Source organism: Camelus dromedarius, chromosome 13 (assembly GCF_036321535.1).
Source record: "Camelus dromedarius isolate mCamDro1 chromosome 13, mCamDro1.pat, whole genome shotgun sequence".
Taxonomy (NCBI): Eukaryota; Metazoa; Chordata; class Mammalia; order Artiodactyla; family Camelidae; genus Camelus; species Camelus dromedarius.
The window spans coordinates 1763408-1783209 of NC_087448.1; the positions used below are offsets into that span (position 1 = coordinate 1763408).

Consider the following 19802-nt stretch of genomic DNA (forward strand, 5'->3'; position numbering starts at 1 on the left):
CAAGCTTGACACAGGTTTATAGCATATTTCTACCTTTTTGATTCAAACAAGAAGAGTGTTGCTTAAACTACTGGTATGTTCTTTCCTGGCTCATCATATTTCTCATCCATTAGTAATTGCTCATTGAAGTGAAATATTTGCTACTTATTCTCATTTACTTTATCTAGAGCACTTCCCACTGTGTTTCACTCACTATTGTACTCAACACGTTTGTTGTATGAATTGTGTTGCGTGTTTATACCATAGATAAACAATTTCCCTTTGTTAGCATTAGAGTTCTAATTTCTTGTCTTACTAACTAATGCTGCAATATGCTATCTTATGCATCAATATCTTCCCAGGCATCTTGTTACCTTAAAGCTGAATTACTGCAATTGAGAATTTTGTAGAAGGAAAAAGGAAAGCAACACATACAGAGAAAAAGAGTATGTACAAGTGAAACATCATATGGTAAGAAAAGTACTATAAGGAAATATCCATAAACGTTAACAGGGGTTACTCCTCCATAGTGAAATTATTGATGATTTTTCACGTATTACTCATTATCAGAAAAAAAAATCGATTTAAAACAATCTATGATTCTTGGTCACCGAGAGAGAATTTAGCATTTCCTTGCACGCAGCGGTGTTTCTCAGTGTTTTCCCGTGGGTTCTCGCAAAAGTGCAGCGCACCTCGCCGGACAAGCAGGCGCAGAACCGGGACAGAAAGTGCGGGACCGCCTCCAGGTCTCCGCAGGCGCCCCACGGGGTTAACTGGGCGAGTTAGAGGTGCGCGCCGGAAGCTCAGGGACCGGGCCTACTATGGCCGCCAAACCTGCGGCTCCAGGGGCTTTTTATTACGGTTGGGTCAGGACACTGTCAGGCCTGGGGTCCGGGCACGGAAAGCGGCCGAGGCGGTACCCGACCCGCAGAGGCCGGAGGCCGCCAGGCCCTTCCCAGCCAGCTCAAGGTCCCGCCCTCGGCCCCCGCCGCTCAGGCGTCGACCCGGCCCCGCCCCCGACGCTCCAGGCCCCGCCTCCAGACCCGGCACCTCCCGGCGCCGGCCCCCGTCCGGGCCGCCGCAGGCCCCGCCCCGCCCCGCCCCTGTGCGCGCTCCGCTCGGCGGCCGGCGAGACGCGGCCGCGGCGCTGCTTTCGCTCCTTTGTGCTCGGGCGCGGCGGCGGCGGCGGCCTGTCGGGTCCTCACCGGCACGTCTTCTCTGCTCGCCAGCTCGCGCTCTCTGGTGACGGGCCATGGCGGCGGGAGCGGGCGCGGGCGCGGGGGAGGCGGGCTTCTCCAGCGAGGAGCTGCTGTCGCTCCGCTTCCCGCTGCACCGCGCCTGCCGCGACGGGGACCTGGCCGCGCTCTGCTCGCTGCTGCAGCAGACGCCGCGCGCCCACCTGGCCGCCGAGGACTCCTTCTACGGCTGGACGCCCGTGCACTGGGCCGCGCACTTCGGCAAGGTGGGCGCGGGCGCTTTAAGGCGCCATTTTCGGCGGCTTTCCTGTGGGGGTCGCGGGAGGCGAGGGGCGCGGGGTGTGCCGGGAGCGCGGGGCGGAAGCGCGGTGGGTGGCGGCGGCGCCCCGCGGGGCCCGGGGCGCATGTGCGGCGGCGGCGCCTCTTCGGAACGCGGGCGGCTTCCCGGAGGCGCCGCCCTGCGGGTGAGGGCCCGGGCCTCCGGCGTCGCGCGGGCGTCGGGAGGCCCTCTGAGGAAAGCGCGGGGCCCGCGGGTCTTCTCGCGCGCGTTCGTACGGGGCTCGCGGGCCGTAGGTGATGCCGGTGCTCCGACTGTGCCGTCGGCGGACGGTGTGTGAGAGGAAAGGGACGCGGAAAGAAGCGTGTGGGGAATTCTATGTAGAGAGCTGTGCGTGTGCTTCTGCGACTCGGCTTGCCGGGTTCAGTGGAGTCAGCGGTGGTTCAGTTACGTTGAAACCGGGAAGGACGAGGGCCGCTTTGAGCTCCGAGAAGACGAGGCAGCCGCGCCGCCGCCTGCGGGGCGCGGGGCGCCCGGCCGGGGAGGAGCGGGCAGGAGCGCCGCGCGGCGCTCCGCGAGGGGCCTGGGCGGCTGAGGCCGAGACCCCGGCTCAGGGACCCTTGGCAGGTTCCCCGCGGGAAGGATGCGGCTGGGGTGACACACGCGGGAGTGTTGCGGGGGGTGCGAGGTGCATTCCCGTCTCGAAGGGAAACCGCTTCGTTTTATGTGCTTATTTTTACCAGCAGAGGAAGTTGCTTTACTTCTCTCACGGTGCTACAGTTACAGCTTCTGGGAAGCAGTTTCTGAGTCCCCTGGTGAAATGAAGTCAGATTTATTTCAGGGAAGGAAACGAGAGGGAGTTGGGACGGCGGGGCGGAGGCAAGTCAGTGAGTGACGATCCCCCGACTCCCGCCTGTCTGGTACCCAGCGCCCGTGGGAATTCAGCCTCCGCAAACAAAAATAACAACTCTGCTTCCTGCTCTCCTCCTAGCGGCCTCGAGTGTGGGTTTCCCAAGGCAGTCAGTTAGCCGAGGCATTCTCTCCCTCCTGAGTGCTGCTTGCCCTGGTCTGTTTTTACATTAAACTGTAGGTCACTCTCGGAGCACGGGTTCTCAGCATCTTTTGTCCTTTCGTGTTTGGGGGAGAGACAGCCTGGTAACTGGCAAGGACAACTTCCTCAGGAAAGGCTCCCCTTTTGATTTCAGTCCTACCCTGTTGAGAGGGACACAGTGTGACAATCCCATACATTCTGTAGAATGCTTAAAGCTTCCTTACAGACGGTCACTCCGAATATTTACCAATCCAAGAGTGCCTCTGGGTATCTCTGGAAATTGAAAATAGCCATAGCTGCTTTACAGTGCTGTAAATGGTAAATTTCATGCATGGGTGTTTTATGAAAATAAAATGAAACCAACTGAATTTTTTTTTTTTGAGTCTACTTCTGTAGGGCATGAGTAATAATGAAACATAGGAGACCAAGTAGTAGATTAACCCCAGAGACCGAAAATTGTAACGCAAGCTGTTAGTGTTTCCAGCTGTTTTTAATTATGATGACTGTAGCGTCTTGGACACAGAAGGGGCCATAGAAAGTATTGTTCAGTCTGTGAGCAATGACTGCCAGGGTAGAAGTTAGGCCAGGACTCCTGGCTGTAGTTTCCCAGTCCTGTCTCCCGTCCTCACCCCAACAGCTTCCCTTTTTCTGTGTAAATTTAAGCCTGTAGTGTTCTCAACCTTTGCAGGAGCTCACTAAGCATTTAGTGTGTTACGAACTGTTCCCAGCTCTCAGGTTGTGTTCCTAGAAAATCGCCAGTTGCACACAAGTTACCCAACCCTTTATGAGGCGTTATTTTAAAATTCTAATTACGCCTTGCTTTTACAGGCTGTTGTACTGAACAGTATTTTTCCAGAATTCCAAACCTGGTTTCCTACATCAAGCCCATAGGTAACAAATTTAAGTCCAGTGAATTCTTAGTTGATAAGATTAACCTAAGATTAACCACTTTTGGCATACCAAGGTGTTTGATTTTTGTTGGGTTTGAGACCTGCTCATCTTATCCCTAGTATTGGCTGTCATTTTTCGCTCAGTACCTTAATAAAGTTAATATATTAAAATATACCAGTGGTGCCTCTTGATCAGCTGTCATTCCCAGGTTCAAGTTCTTTGAAGACAGTGTGTACCCTCAGCTGTGAGAGTTCATCCCACAGAAATGTTGATTGCAATGATCTGAGCTTTGCAAGGAAAGGCTTAAGTTTCAGGAAGACAGTGAGAGACATGGAGAGAGATCCAAGTGTAGCTGTTCTTCATTTGAAGTCTGTCCTCAGGAAGAGAATTGTTGGCAGTTAGAGCTTTTTCACCAACTCTGCATTGTGCTTAGGGAGGGGAAATGGGGGGAGGGCAGTCGTGGGACCAGGATCCGGGATCTGAGGACATACTGGGTGGAACAGTGTAAATCTTTGAAGACAGCAGGACTTCTTTCCTGGTGCTTGGCAAACGGTAGGCACTTGCCAGATATTTGTTGTGTGATGAATTCTTTTACCCAGAGGCTAGTATGATACTGGTGCCTGGCTGCAAAGTCTTGGCTCATGTGTCTTCGTTTTAGTCACCTGCTAGGCGCCGAGCTCAGCTGTATTCTAGGCCTTTTTATTGTGGGGGTAGGGGGTAGGTTCGGTACAAACAGTTTGGGAAGACTAAGTGCTGCCCTCTGGCTGACTCCACACATCTCTTCCCCGAGGCGATAATCTAGAGGGTGGGCCCCAACTGAGTGTCCCTCAGCTGGTGTGGCCTGTGCCAGGGTGTGCGGAGTGGCCTATGCAGGCTGCGGAAAACGGTCTTTGACTGCGAAGAGTTCACCTACTAACCGCTTTACCATTTATTGTTTAGAAAAGTGTGTGGAAGTGGTGAAGTGTAGTGTTGATACAAGTCCTCGAATGTATGTGTAATCTAGTCTTTTCTGATTTGGGTTTTTTTTTTAATTGAGCTATAGTTGATTTACAACATTGATTTTGGCTTTTTCAACTGTAGGAAAGACAAAATGTTTAAATTGGTATAGTGTCAATTGTTTATACTTTCTGTTCCCTGTGTACCAATTTTTTTCTTACAAGACAAGGAAAAATACTCTTTTAAATAAGCCTTTTTAAATTTGTATGATACTGGGAAGGAATGACTGTTTTCTTAAACAGGAAAATGCCACTTATCTTTGTTACAGAATTTAGATTACTAGTGTGACATTTAGTAGTGTACTGGCATTTACATGTGTTCCATCCTCCCTCCCGCTGTTCTCCAAGTTGGAGTGCTTAATACAGTTGGTGAGAGCTGGAGCCACGCTGGATGTCTCCACCACGCGGTACGCGCAGACCCCGGCTCACATCGCCGCTTTTGGGGGACATCCTCAGTGCCTCGTCTGGTTGATTCAAGCAGGAGCCAGCATTAACAAACCGGTAAGGCAGTGCCCATGATTGACGTGGTTTGTTTTTGTTTTCTTTTTCCAGCTATAATTACAAGGTGTTGAGTTCTAAATTTAGGCTTTAATTAGAGCTTGATATCTTTACCTTTGGGCTAACTGGAATTTATGTTTATTGAATTATTTGTAGATAATTGGCCCTTGACATAGCAGTGCCGTCTGTTTAGAGAGAGCTTTTACCTGTTATGTGATTTGCTGTGATCCACAGTGAGTTGCCCAAGGTCACAGCTAGTAACTGAAGGAGCCTGGCCTTGTGCCCAGGCTTCCTGGCTCCCCTGCTTACAGCTGCCTTAACGTCATTTCCAGAGGTAATTGTGAGAACACATCTGTCCCAGTGAGAGAATGGCTGTGAAATTATCTGTAATCATCTGCGTGGTTAAGTTACCATCAGCAGATTGACCAGTGTGAGTTGGTATGGCCTCAGATGCGAGTCGAGGATGACGACCAGACACAAAGAAGTAGCCAGGCATTGTGCAGTCAGTGACTCCTGGACGCCAAAGCAAGGAAAGGTGTTCAGCAGTTGTTTAAAACAAGGATCAGTGAGAAAGGGGCGTGAGGGATAAGCAGGCATTTGTCCTCTGGACAGTCTAGTAGACACAGCATGAGGAGAGCCCTGGATTTTAGGCTGTCTCTGTTTCTGAGCTGGAACTTACCCGCTGCCCCTCCCCCTCCCCCTTCCTCTGTCTCCACACACAGCACCTTGACGTCCTCACTCACCTCCTGCTGTGTTGCTCTGATCCCTGGGTTCAAGGGTTACACCCTGGGTGATGCCTGACCCCCCTGGTCTGCTGCTCCTGTGTCCTCCTCCTCCCCTTCTGGTAGCAGGGCACGTCCGCCGCCTCACCTCCATGGCCGGGCAAGTCATTTTCTTGGTTGTAGCTCAGTCTCCTTATCAGTAAGACATGGATAGCCCGTGAATAGCAGTAATTACTATTTAGTATTAACATGGAGTTTTAAGTATAGACGCCTATATGATAATTTTAGTTAAGTTGTTACATAACGTTTAGTTTTGAGAGATCTAAAGAAATTGTCTAATGCTGCTTTTCAGATCTTTTAAAATCTAGAACTCCCCTTTTCATGTAGTGTTTTATAGCAGCTCAGTATTTTCCACAGATAAAATGTTTACGGCTTCTCCCGTCCCTGCTCCCCCCTCCTCTGAGCCACTCTAGGGGGCTCTGTGTGGAAACCCCTCCTGAAGTCCACTCCCTGGGTGGGAGTCCCCAGAGCCCACCCTCCTCACAGCTCTGCCTCTGTGTAAACAGCCCCCCAGCTCAGCACCCCCAAGTCGTCTCATGTACGAGGCTGTCACTGGGTTTTTCAAGTGCCCTGGCATTGCTCCTGGAAGGGCCTCGGTTGGCTGTGGTCTCATGTGGGGCACTCTGGCTGTCAGGCTGGACTGCTGTGATGGGCGCCCGGTGGTTCATCATGAGGCACACAGGTTTTCTCATTTCCCACATAAGCTGATAAAACTAGATCCAGATTTTTCTTATTCTTTGTGTATTATTTTTCTGAACCGAGCATAGCATTTCTTCTTAATAACTTAGTTTTAACCTATTTTCTAGTCTTAATCTTTTGACATGTTAGTTACCATTCTAAGTTCATTTTCCTCGAGTTGAGTAGAGACTCTCCCTGCCATCTCTAGGTTACTGAGGCTCACATGTACTGTTTGGAGGCTATGTGTTCTAAGTTTACCCAAAGAGGAAGTGAAGTTAGTTTTCACGTGGTTTATTTTTGTAAGTCTGTAGTGCCTACTCATGGGTATCACTTTTTGTAAGTGTTTGCAAGTCACCTCTTTTTACCCCTTCTAGAATGGTGCTGGCATTTGGTAGTGCCTTCAGTTTCTTATAACTTGATTAGAAACAAGGTTTTTCTTCGTTAAAATTCAAGGTGACTTGTCTGTCTTCAGATTTCTGGCACCTGTCCCACTTTCCCTCATGACTCAGAGTTTGCCAGCAGCAGTTCTAGAATCGTATTACAAACTGTTTGGTGTTTTTGAAATATGACTGGTGTGAGCTTGAGCTGTAACATTAAAAAGGCTCTTTACTCTCCCTCTCTTGGCTGCTGTTTTCTTTAAATACTGTGTATTCTGCCCTTCCCTCTTAGATGGTCTCCTCCTGTAACAAAAAACAGGAGCGAGTGGTTTTGTTTTTCTCTGTCATCTGTTGCTACCCCACCATCTTCTTGAAATAGTATAGAAAATCTTTTTTTTCTTCTCGTTTCAAAGATAGCTTTAAAAACCCTTTTTTGTTTTCTTGAGGTTTTTTGCTGTTTATTTGGCAAAACCTCGGGTCTGCTTTTCCTGGCAGTGCTTGTGTATAATTTTTATTTATCCTTAGTATGTACCTCCTCTCTCCCCTCTCTCCCCTTTTGGGAAATAGGGGTAGGTTTTGTTTTTGTTTTCATTTTTTATCCGAGTTCACTGGATAGTTCCCTGTATAACCTCATGATTTTCTATGTTTCTTTCTTCAAAAATGGACTATTCTGTTTGGAATTTTACTTCCCTTTTGAGCTCATTTTAAAATAAATATACATACTTTACACTGTAGTAAGCAGTTGAGTCTTTCATATTATGTTTTTCTGTAAAGTAATTACCACTGTTTCTTTCCACTCTTGCCCTAACCTCAGCTTTCCCCACCGTGAGTTACTGCACATGGGTGAAGTGCAACACTGACTGGGTTTATGAATGAATTATTTTCCAACTGCTGCACACTGCCTGGTTGCCCTACTCCTGCTTTATGTCTTTGTCCCTTAATTATTAGTCTTCTGCTGCCAAGTTCAATGTCCAGTGATGATGACATGTGTTTGTTTTAGGAACTGTTGCTGCTCATTAGCCATTTGGGATTTCCCAGGCAGAAAGTCCTAAATCAGTTTTCTAACAGAAATGACTTTTTTCTTTTGATTACTGTACTTTTCATTACCTCTTATTTACCTGAGAGCCTATCAGTGAAATTGTATTTTAGATTTTTTCCCCATTCGTACAGTGTAAAGTAATTCCTTTTGTTGTTGTTAGATGACTGCATTAGTCTTCAGAGTCGTGTCCTTGAGTCCGCTGCTCCCTCCAGCGCTGTTTCCTGAAGCAGCAGTATGCTGCTCCTGCAGCCTTTCTGAAGGTCCTTGAACAAGTCGTCCATCACACATAGCCTGAGTTGTATGAAAAGCTGGCTGTGTTTGACCCTTGTGTTCTCCCTTCCCTTCTTTTCTTGACCCTTTAACCTCAGTCTTGTTGTCTAAAGCATAGTGCTAACTCAAGTTCAAGATAAAAAAATCCAGGGGAGGCACTGGTGATGTCACGACAGGCTGTCCTGTGGTAGATATAGGTGAATGTGGATAGACTACACCAGACATTAGATGTTAGGCCTTGATTACTATTTTTTTGTCTGAGGATAATAATTTTGGGTTTTACATACATTTGTGCTAAAATCCATCATAAAAATGTTTTCTGAATTGCCGCGCAGAGTGTACGTGCTGTCACTGCTGGAGAGGCCCCAGGATTTTTTTGTTCTTGAGCTGAGGATTCAAGCGAATATGCTCCTTCCTTGGTCTCTTCCTATCTCCATTTCTTTGTCTGCTTCAAATTTAGCTCATCATATTGTTCTATTTCAAAGAGGAATGAGGTGGTACTTGAGCTTTGTTAATTCCTTTAAAATGCAGAGGTCTTGTTGGATCTAGTTGAATGGTCATGGGGATCATTTTTGTCGTTTCAGGACTGTGAGGGTGAGACTCCTATTCACAAAGCGGCTCGCTCTGGGAGCCTGGACTGCATCAGTGCCCTGGTGGCTAATGGGGCTCATGTCAAGTAAGTGTCTTCATTTATTCTTGTCAACCAACGATGTAGCCAAGAGTCTTGTGTTTAGAGACAGGATTTAGAGCAAGCGAAAGCCCTGAGCTTTGTCTTCAATGCTAGTAAAATACTTTTGCTTTTTAGATCAGTTGGCCTTAGTGAGCAAATTGTTGTATGGGTTAAGCTGACCACTGGCAGAAAGGGGCTTAATCACAGCAGCCTCAGAATTCCTGCCGTCAGAGAGAGCGTACTGGGCTGGAAAGGACAGTTAACCAATTAAATTTGGAACCTGGCGTCGTTGACTTTGCCACTGACTAGTTGTGTCACCATGGGCAAGTCTTCAAACTTTTCTTTGCCAAGTTTTAATTTCGAAACTAGTGCCTTGAATTGGATTAGAGTATCTTTTCAGGCCTCTCTGGCTCGAAAAATTCTTGCAGACAATTAACTTTCCTAAATTTTGATTTTCTCATCTTTTAGCAGGTGAGAGAACATCTTATGTTTCAAAGACTATTATGACTTTTAATGATTTTATAATTCCCTGTAAAATGTAATTGTATACATTAAAAACTTCAAACTCATTCTGTGTTTTTGATACTGATGGCATTATTTTAGAATATCCTAGTTTTAGCCAGTTTACATCAACTGGCTTATTTATGATTTGCTAGAACAATGTTAATATTTAAGTATATTAATTTAAAAATGTGATCTTGTATGCAATCATTAGCTAGCCATGGCATTATTCATTTATTTTAGGTATTAAATTTATTTGTATTAACTTTCTCTTGAAGATTTATTATAAAAATTTTTCTTCTGCAGTTCACAGCATTAACAAAATGGATGCGGTATTCACCCTTAAATGTTGAGTGTAAGCTGTAGAGCTATAGTAACCAGAATAACTACGATAATACCAGCTTTTTTGTTTTACCTTGAGTGTCTTAAATATTTCATAAAAATTAATTACAGACCACTTTATTCTCATTGGAAATGTGAAAATTTAGACTTTGGGAGAAACAAAACCCACAAAACTTAGTTTAACCCTTTGGTTTCCACTTCATTGCTTTGACTCTGTATTATGATAAATACTGAAAATAGATCCTGGACAGCAAAACCATGTAGGTTAATGCAAGGCCTGTCTAAGACCAGGGGCTGTCATCAGGCTCTTAGTATCTGAGCTTCTGTTTCATTCAGTATTGTTGTTAAGATCGGATACTGGTTTGGGCTTGGATCATTTACTTACATAGCGATTTAGTGTTATAAATATATGACCTGTATTAAATGTTACATGGCAGGGAACCTTGTGACTTCATATGAAGTTATGACTTAAGGTAATTAAAAACAATTGATAGTGTGAATATATATTATACAACTTAAAAAACATTGAGATGATTCTCAGTAGATTGCTTTTAAAGCAATTGTAGATACCTGTTTCTTAGCTGTCTTTAGATTAAAAACTCAAATCTTTAATTTTAATAACAGAAGCTTTGATTGTAAAATACAGAGTCATAAAATAATTGAGTAAATTCCTTAATTGTCATTTATTGAAATAATGAGTAATTAGAAGTTGATCTTTTCAGTGACTTATTTTTCTGAACAATAATTGGTCCTGAGCATTTCATTACAAAAATGTTAGTTTTATTCACTTTAATGGATAGCTTAATCCTTTGAACCAATAAATATCTTTCTTCTGCTATGTCCTTTTTTTAGTAGGTGTCTTTTTAAAATGAGATCATTTTATTTACAATTCTGTCCTTGTTACAGGACCCTCGAGTGTCTCTTTTCCACCAAGTGTGACTGAGCATGGCCTCGAGTGCCAGTTTGTTTTTCCTTCTCAGTATAAGAGCCACTCCCTCAAGACCCTGCATATGGTGATTTCCCTTGACTGAACTTTCAGATATTTTTTAGAAGAAGCATTTAGCCTGAGCCACCTAGCCAAAAGCGATTCTTTAAATGATCAGTCTTTGTCCTGGAGGTAGAGCACCAGTAATTATTCTTTATTGCTGTTGTATGTTTGGTTATTTAGTTTTAACATCTGGATAAAATGTCAGTCTTGCCAGTAAGGTAAACTGTAAATTGCTTTTTAATATCTGTCCTGCACATTTTTATAGTTAGCACTTTTAGTCTACCAGTAATTTGATTACCCCAAATTATGGTACTTAGATCTCTTTTACTTATTTCCTATAATGCTGCTTGTATGGTAAAGTGTAGTCCTAGCAAATAAAATCTCTTTTTCTTTTAAGATCATCAAGGGACACAGAATTAATTTATTTACTTAAAGTTATGTATTTTTTTTTTCCAGTTCAGAATGAGCCACATTATTCATTTTAATATTACACTCTGTAGTATTCAGGAGATAATAGAAATTTTTCCTTTTCCTGTGAATAGATTAAAAGCTGTCTCATATCAATATTTTATCACACTTGGTGGTAATTAATAATTTTGTTGTTAATTTCTAATTTGCTTTTTATATATTTGCTACATAAACTGGCTAAAATCTGAAGTTGCTGCTTTTTGGGTCATGGGGTAGGTAATGGTGAGGGCAAGTGTACCAGGCGCCCGTGGCTAGAATGGTCTGTTACATAACCTACTTGTCAATGTAGGCTGCATCTGTAAGATAACGCATGTCAGCTGCTGTGCACCGTAGCACATTTTCTAGCACCACACGTGAGTATGTTGATGGAGTTTCTTTTTCTTCTCTTATTTTACATCTTGAGTTTTGGTGCCAAGTTTTCTTTTTCATGTGAGGTTTTGTTTCTGCTTATATGATTGTCATTGCTGTTGGCCATTAGATTTGAGATTGGCCACATCTAAAAATAAAAACACACAGGATTAGATGTCAGTTCTGCGACCAGACTAAGTGTATGCAGACTTTAAGTATCTAAATCCCTGCAGACACTTCCCATTCTCGTTTTTTCCCAGTTACGGGGTTTTCATAAGTTGAACTGTCATCATCCTTAACTTTGCGTCATTGCAGCCAGGATGCTCCACACGTAGACTTTTTGATTAGAAGAAGGGCATATACTAAGACGGAAAAGTTGTTGCCTTAGTCTTCTTCTGAATGATCAAATAAGGAACAATGTAAAATTAAGTCTTAATGTGATTTTGGAGAAAGTCTTTTAAAACTTGCTGTCTGATAGTTAAGATGACCTGTTACTCCTAACATTGTAAAGTGCAGATTTCCAGCCTTGGGCTATCTTTACTTTTAGTATTCTGGCACTCATTGATTTTGGTTTCTTTATTTTCTTGAGAGATAAAGTGGGAAATGTTTCCATATCAACCAGATATTAAAGTGGATTTTTTTATGCCTCAGGGTAGGAATGAAGGGATTTAGCAGGATTTAGAGGTACAGAATTGCTCGCATCTAAGGCCAACTTGCTAGTCCATTTTAATATCGCATTGTACAGGTGCCAGTGTTTTATTAGGTTGTGACAAAGTCCCTTAGCTTTCTGTAGGAGAGCGTTTCTGTAGAAGCCACTGACTCTGGTAGCCAGATCTTCCAATAGGCTACATGTATTTTAACTTAATTGTTTTGTTCTCAAGAGGAACTTAGCTGTGACCATCAGATAGCTGCTGAAGCATCTATAGCCTTGTATAAGCAAGTTCAGTGACTCACTCTGGAAAAAATCTTTCTTGCCTAATTTAGAAAACAGACACAATTGGCTGTAATAACAAAAGTTTGAAAATATGATCTTAATAGACTTTTTTTTAATGTTGCAAAAAAAAAAGTAATTTGTTGAAGTCTTAGAAATTCTTAACTGAAATAGAATTGCTGTAGTTTGGTGCATATTTATGATCCACCTTTATTTGCTTACCCATAGAGCTCTATCTGGAAGCAAAATTTTCATTAGGGCAAATCATGCGATGAGCATATTTAATACTGGTGTCAGAAGTCGGTGTGCAGCTTTTGCCCTTAGCAAAATGTAACCCAGATTTACTTTATTAGACATTTATTCATGTTTGAAATTTGTGGTTTCTGTTCATTTGTTTCTCTGTTTGCCCTTCAGAATAATAGTCCGACCATGAAGTTTATCCGAAGTGTAACTCTAAGTTCATAGTTTCTGGTCTCGGATCCTCTGCCTTCCAGTCCTGACTTCTTGTGTTGCCTCCCTGACCTGCTTGTCACTACGATAGTTCCAAGGCTCTTTTTTCTTTTTATTAAATGGTCACAGGCAAGGTGGAGGGGTTACTTCCTGAGATAGCTGTTAAAGTTCTGTCTGCAGGACAGGAGAGGTAGATAGTGGGCTGACAACATTCCAGAGCTTTTGACGTTTAGTTTTGGATTTTGATTATTTTTCATAACAGCTCGAACAATATATAGGCTTTTTGTTTGTTTTATTTATTTATTTTTATTGAAGTATAGCCAATTTAACAGTGTTGTATTAATTTCTGATGCACAGCATAGTGGTTCCATTTTATATATATATAAAATATATAGGTTTTAATGTTTGTTTAGCCATTGCTTTTTTATAAATAGTGCTTTCAAATAAACCAATGACTTCTAAGTTCAAATATCTTTCTTTTGCTAAATTATAGGTGGGAGCATGTTGAATTTTTTTGTCAGACTCTTTGAATGAAGCTCTTACATTTTATGAATGCAAACATAATTGGGGTTCTGTTGCAACATAAAATCATCCTCAATAATGTTGAACTTGAAATGAAAACTTGGCACCAAATTTATTCAAGTAGAAACTTTAAAAAATAGTTTCTTCCTATTGTTACCTGAAGAATATATTTAAGAAAGTCTTCATAATTATGCATTTAAGAGTTTGGATACCAAAGGGTTAAAAATACACGTTTTTCTTTTACTGAAGAAATTTTAGATGTTTGTAATGTTTTGTCTGTACAAATAGACATTTAGTAATGTTTTTCTATCTTTTTTTTTTTAATGATTCCCTGTATTTGCTTATTTCCATCTAGGAATAGTTACTAATGTATTTGAGATACAGCATACCAAATTTTAAAGTAACCAGAATCGTGAGTTAATGGTTTTTAGTCCATACTATTAAACTTTTGTTGAAATACTGACCTAATTAAGTTGGCTTCATGCTGAAAATTACTAGAGGTAATTGAAAAGGCAGTGTTTTAGAGCAGTAGCTCTTGGTCAAGGTGGTCACATGACAATGGCCTGCGCTCAGTAAATGTGCTTCTGCACCTCATGTATGTATATGTATTTTTAATCCAAATGTTGCCTGCAAATATGTGATCCCTTATTATTTAAGTTTCCTGTTTTATGAACCATTGCCCGTTTTGAATCACACAGAAGATTCTGAATCTGTAAAAACTACACATGTCAATGTTTTACAGCTACGTAATTCGAATTGACTTGGTTTTTTCAAGTAATCCTAGAAAGGGGGAGCATTCCATATAGAAACTGCTGAAACTGCCACAGGTGCTTCTCCGAAAACCTTACAGTTGTGGCATTGAATGTTCAGTATGGCTTCCTTTCTCCACACGAGGCATACTGTTGAGGTATTTGTTGCGGTGATTGGTTTTAATGCTAATCTAGGAATTCAGATATAGATTCTTTAGATTTGCATGCTTTGCTTACCCTAATTTATGATATCTACCTTTTTATTTGTAAACTAACAATAGTTAAGTTGAGATCAGAATTTTAACAGAACTATTATTTATATTAAATTGTGGTTATCTTTTATTGTCACATGGCATTAATGAAAAGAAAACATCCTGAAGGTGATGTGACAACTCAGGTTCTGAAAAGTATTGTAGATATTTCCTGATCCGTGGTTTTTCAAATTTAAAAACAAAAACAAAAACAAAAACTTCTTATTAGAATGGCTTCTCATATGTTCTGATGTTGTGACACTGTAAGTGGAAAAGAGATGGGGCATTCGCTGGCCGCAGAGTGGAGTTTTGTTTTAAAGTACTTTGGGGAGACATTCTTAGATATAGTAAGTTTTAATATTCTATTCAGAATTTCATTACAGAAAGTATAGTATATAAGCATAAATAAATCACAGTAAATATTATTCTGCGTCTTCCCATATTCTCATATCTGATTTTTAAATACCAAGAACTATTGGGAGAAAATGGGCAGCCTGCCCTAAGTTGACTTTTCATAGTCTCCAGTAATGTTACAGGAAGTAAGTCCGTAAATAAAGGCAGTGTCATAGCCTCTGTAACAAATTGTAGCAAATTGACTTTACTAGCCTAAGAATCTGATCATGTCAGCTTTTAAAGTCATTTTTAAAGCTTCAACAAACTAGATCCAATTTGAACATTAAGTTGACTGATGTCTAATTTTTAAAAATCTCTGCCCATTTACAAAGATTTTTCAAATGATTATTAGAGGGGACCAAGGAGGGTGAACTAAAGCTTTTCAATGACCTCACAGCACGTCCCACATGGGGCCTGTCATTTTCAGAAATGGACAGAGGCATAGTCTGTCTGCCCAAGCGCAACAGACTAAGAACACTAAATTCAAAAGTATATATTTTTTCAAAGATTTGGTCTAAAAATAATCTGTATACTTTCATTGCTACCCTAATTTTAATGCAGCATACTGTTATTGAGAGTCATTTTGAACAGTGTCTTCCAGGTATTGTAAATTTCCCTCTGGGCTAGTGTGTAAAGACTGCAGTTCAGATGAACCTTGTCTGAACCAGCACCTCACTTGGGGTTGACGGGAAGGCCCACAGTCAGCGCACTGTGGCCATGCCACACTTGCAGTGAACACCTATGGATTGAAGGGTGAAGGTTTGTCTGATTAAACAGTGCTGTAACAGAATGAAGTGCCACATTTGAATGTGAAATTATCTTAGAACCTGTAAGTCCCACGTCACATTCATGTGCCCAGCTCCCGTTGAGTTTTAGGAAAATCACAGAGGGTAGCTTAGGTTTAATATCTGCTTAAAGTTGAAACACTAGAGTCCGAAGGCTTAATAAAGTAATGATACATTTTCACCAGGATGATGGTCAACTCTTAAAACATCAAAGTGGACACATGCTTAACAAATAGGAGAGCATATATTAAAAAATTAACTTAAAGACCTGAGTCTCTTGTTAAAATTAAGGTGTTTTGAGAAATACCACTTAATAATTATTTATTCTAGTCTTTACCTAGGAACATGATTTTCAGCCTCTATACTGAAAATTCTCTCTAAACATGGTTTGAAGAATTCAGGCCTGCAAAGACAGATTTCACCTTACTCATTTTAAGTACGTTGCGTAATTCAACTTTAAGACTCTTTGAACCTTTAACAGAAAACACTCAGATGGAATAGGAATGACTGTATTACTTCTCCATGTTCTCTCAAGGTGCTTGATTTTACATTCTTCCAGCGTTTACCTTTAGATATTTTTGTATTTAGCATTTTGTGATTTAACAGAGTTGGCAACTTTTAAAAAGTTTATTTTTGTTTGAATAGTGCATAAAATTACCAGAAAAACGGTTTTCAGGAACCTATAAGCATCTGTTATTACTAGTTACCAGTATCATCTGTTGGTTAAATGTTACTCAACTGATCTAGCCCACTGCTTGTTTTTGTGTGGCCCATAAACTAACAGTGATTTTTACATTTTAATATGGTTGAACAAAACTCAAAAGAATATTTCATGACACATAAACATATATGAAATTCAGACTTCAGTGCCTATAGTTAAAGGTATCTTAGAATATACTGTTCACATATCATCTAAGGCTGCTTTCAGGCTATGGCGAAAAGATTGGAGACCAGGGCCTGTAAGGCGTAAAGTCCTTGCCGCCCTGCCCTTCATGGAAAGAGTGTCCCAGGACCTGTGATCCCAGCTGTCCCTTTTCACCCAGCCACTTGCAGCCACTTGCAAGTTAAGTGTGAGCAGAGCAGAGTTCGGGGCAGAGAACGGAGGAGGGCATGTAGGTGCGTAAGGAAGAGGTGGGAAGAAAAGCATGTGGGCGTAGGAGAGGGGAGCTTTGCTCTCCTGCACCAGGGTCAGGTAGAAACAGATCCTTTTGCGTAAGAGGAGCATAAACACTTAAACTATGTTACGTTCAGTCCTTAGTAACATGAGAAGTAACAGCTGAAATCTGTGGTTCACCGGAGGTGGAGAGAGACTGCTGTATGTCCTCGTTTTTGCTAATACTGTAGGGATGGTGCCAAGATTATAACGTCCCAATTAACTCTTCCACAGTCACCATTTATCCCAGATTCTCATACCTGTCCACATATTTTCTGGAATATTTTGAACTCCTTTTAGATTACTCTAGCTTCCGGCCCCCTAAGTTACATGAGGAGCCAGTTGAAGTAAGATTTGGCTTTGTTCTTTCTTACCTGGTCCACATGTGGTGAGTACATAGCATGAGTTGACTAGTGAGTGACACAACTCTGGTTATTTCAGTTTTGAAGATACCACCTCAGACCCCTAGAGATTTGGTTGGCTCTGTCCCAGTCAAGTGAGTGGTGTGAGAGTGCTGGGCCACGTGCGACCGGGAGGAGGCGAGGCAGGTGGCTGGGTCCAGGCGGGTATTCCCACTCAGACGTTTAGTCTGGGATTTTCTCATCCACTGAGGAGTAATCTTTACAGTCAACTTTGTCTTGATTTTAATCAACAGCTTCTCATTTCTGTATTCTTTGATTTTTTGGAGAGCAAGTCCATGTTTTTCTCTAGAAAAGATCGTTTTATAAACTTTGCTTATGTTCTAGGTCTTCATCTTTTTAAATTTTGAAGAGTCACATTTTTTTTTAATGTGGCAACTTACTCTGTTCACATTCTTGCTAAGAGTAGACCTTATTGGACTATTCACTCGTGATATCTGAAAATGAAACACACCATTTAAGAAAGTTACTGAGTTATACACTTACTTGAATGTTCGATTTCAGTAATGTGTTAATATTAAAAATTTAAGTATATGATCAATTTGTATATACATAACTAATGTAATTCACTCTACTCAAACTTTGGTTTTTCCTTTCCATTTAATTCATATATCAAAATTAAATTTCATGAGATTTTAGAGTAATAATTATCTGAATTCATAGCCATGAAGTCAAATAAAACTCAATTTTAGTCCCAGTAGTCCTGCACACAGCTGCCTTATATTATAAGAAAATACTGTTGGATTTGAGGAATCTCATCAAGTCTTGCCTCTTTTATGTGATCAAATTGAGTTTGGGCTTTTGCCTTTTTTCAAAATACATAATACATTTCTTTATCTCTTGCTTTAACAAGTGGAGACATATTTAGTGATTGTCCAAAAATACATAGATTTTTTTCCTTTCTGAGGTTGGAGTCTTCTGAGTATGATGACCGGAAATAAGAACATAAGGCTTAGTGTTCTCTTTAAAGTGGAAAACCCTTATCTGTCCCTGATTCTGTAGTTCTCACTCTGAGGTGGGTTTTTGCCTTGACATTAACCTAGGAAGCGAGCATCAGGGTTGTGTGTAGTTCTTTCAGGGGCGAGACTAGGCCTGCGCCTGGTCGCGGCTGTACTGCCTGGCAGCGCTCGCTGAGGGGGGCGCTGTCCGCCCGTCCTGTGCCTCTGCTCTCCGTGTGCCAGCGTGCAGCTGAGGACCTGCGCTGCTGCTTTACAGATCTGTTTTACAGAGCAGTGTATTTTCTGATCTCCTAGGGGCAATTTCAGCATGGAGTTGCTTTTGTTCCCTCAGTGTTTATTGTTTCCTAGTGAAGGTTTACAATTTCCAACAGGTTCTTTCATGTTTATCTTACTCAGATCTTCCGTTTATATTCTGCTGGTGCTTCCTGATTTAATCAGAGGACAGCAGATTTTTGCTTGTTCTTGTTGTTGACGACTAGGACGGTGTTGATTCTTTTCAGTGGTGGGACTTGGCCTAGGGATGAGTTCCTAGGACAGCAGTAGGTGGCTTTTCACAGGAAACATCCACACAAATGCAATAGGACGCCAAAATCTTAACTCCTGCAAGTTCTCCTAAACAAGGCCAAACCACAAATAAAAACCCAGCTTCTCAGATCTCCAGTCTGATGATAGATTATTTTACTGTCAGGACGTCCTTCTAAACTTCCACTTATGGTGTCACACGTTAGCACAGTATCTGGCTTATCCTTAAGCCTTTGTTTTTAGGAAGCCAATTGTTACGAATGCCATGGACAATTCAGTACATGTTTGTTTGTTATGATTTTACTCAAGCTAAAGAAATGGATTATTAAAGTTAAGTGCAGATAATATAGAACTCAGTTTCAGGTTAAGTCTGAAGTTAGCATAAATTTTCATTCTTCAGACTAACATAAAAAATGCTTTTGAGAAGTGAAATAGGAAGATGCCTTTTTTTAAAGTTTAGTGTATTGATTTTAAATTACTATCTCCCAAATCTTGCTTAGTAATCAAATGTGCGTAAGAGAGAAGTTAGTTACAGAGCTAGGATGAGCAACTCCTTCTTTAATGAAGACACGCTGTAAATCTGTGTGCTCTTTCCTGTCGCCTTCAGATAGTCAGTCAGTTCGGCAGGAGCAGAGCAGGTGGAAATGCTAACGGGACGTAATTCAGTGTTTTTGTGTCATACAGCCTGAGAAATGCCAGTGGCCTGACGGCAGCAGACATTGCTCAAACCCAGGGTTTCCAAGAGTGTGCCCAGTTTCTCTTGAACCTCCAGAATTGTCATCTGAACCGTTTCTATGATAACGGCCCCTTAAATGGGGGCCATCCGAATTTACTTACTAGTCACGTTAGTGTGGGAGCAAATCGCAAGCGATGCTTGGAAGATCCGGAGCCCTTTGGAGTGAAGAAAGCTAGAACCACAGGTGAGACTGCTTGGTGGTGGAAAGGAGCAGGCTTGTTCTCTCTCTCTAACGTGTCTTCTTTTCCATGACTGAAAGCGCCTTCGAGATGACTCCTTCACGGAAGGGGTTCTGTGCCCGGAGGACTGTGGTGCAGTGATGGAGGAGTTTGTCCTGTGTTGCCACTTTGAAGATTGGCCCCTTAACAAAAGAGAGGAGATGAGAGGGCAGTGTTGACAACTCAAATGTGAATGTGTGTGTATAACTTTCTGCACACCAGGTTTACCTGCTCCCATGAAGTAGATTTTTCTCGTTTCTTGTACCTGTTCAAAATACAACTATTAAAAGAATCTGCCACTGTGCCTGATTTTTTTTTCCTGTGAATTTCCCTGGGCTTAAACAGTTGGTCTGGTTGTAAAACA

The 19802-nt window shown here is 41.9% G+C and overlaps 1 protein-coding gene across 2 annotated transcripts in view; it reads left to right on the forward strand.

Moving 5' to 3' along the window:
* The first annotated feature begins 1101 nt into the window (after positions 1–1101).
* Positions 1102–19802, forward strand: part of ANKRD10 (ankyrin repeat domain 10) — a 31238-nt gene continuing 12537 nt past the window's right edge. Inside the window, exons 1-4 of one of the 2 annotated variants that reach the window (XM_031466327.2) lie at positions 1102–1441; positions 4738–4890; positions 8618–8709; positions 19169–19404. In XM_031466327.2, coding sequence (XP_031322187.2) covers positions 1232–1441; positions 4738–4890; positions 8618–8709; positions 19169–19404 — 691 coding nt within the window. In that variant the 5' untranslated portion in view covers positions 1102–1231. Of the gene's footprint in view, positions 1442–1708; positions 1785–4737; positions 4891–8617; positions 8710–19168; positions 19405–19802 lie in introns of those variants that run through there. The other variant, XM_031466328.2, reaches the window with a different exon arrangement.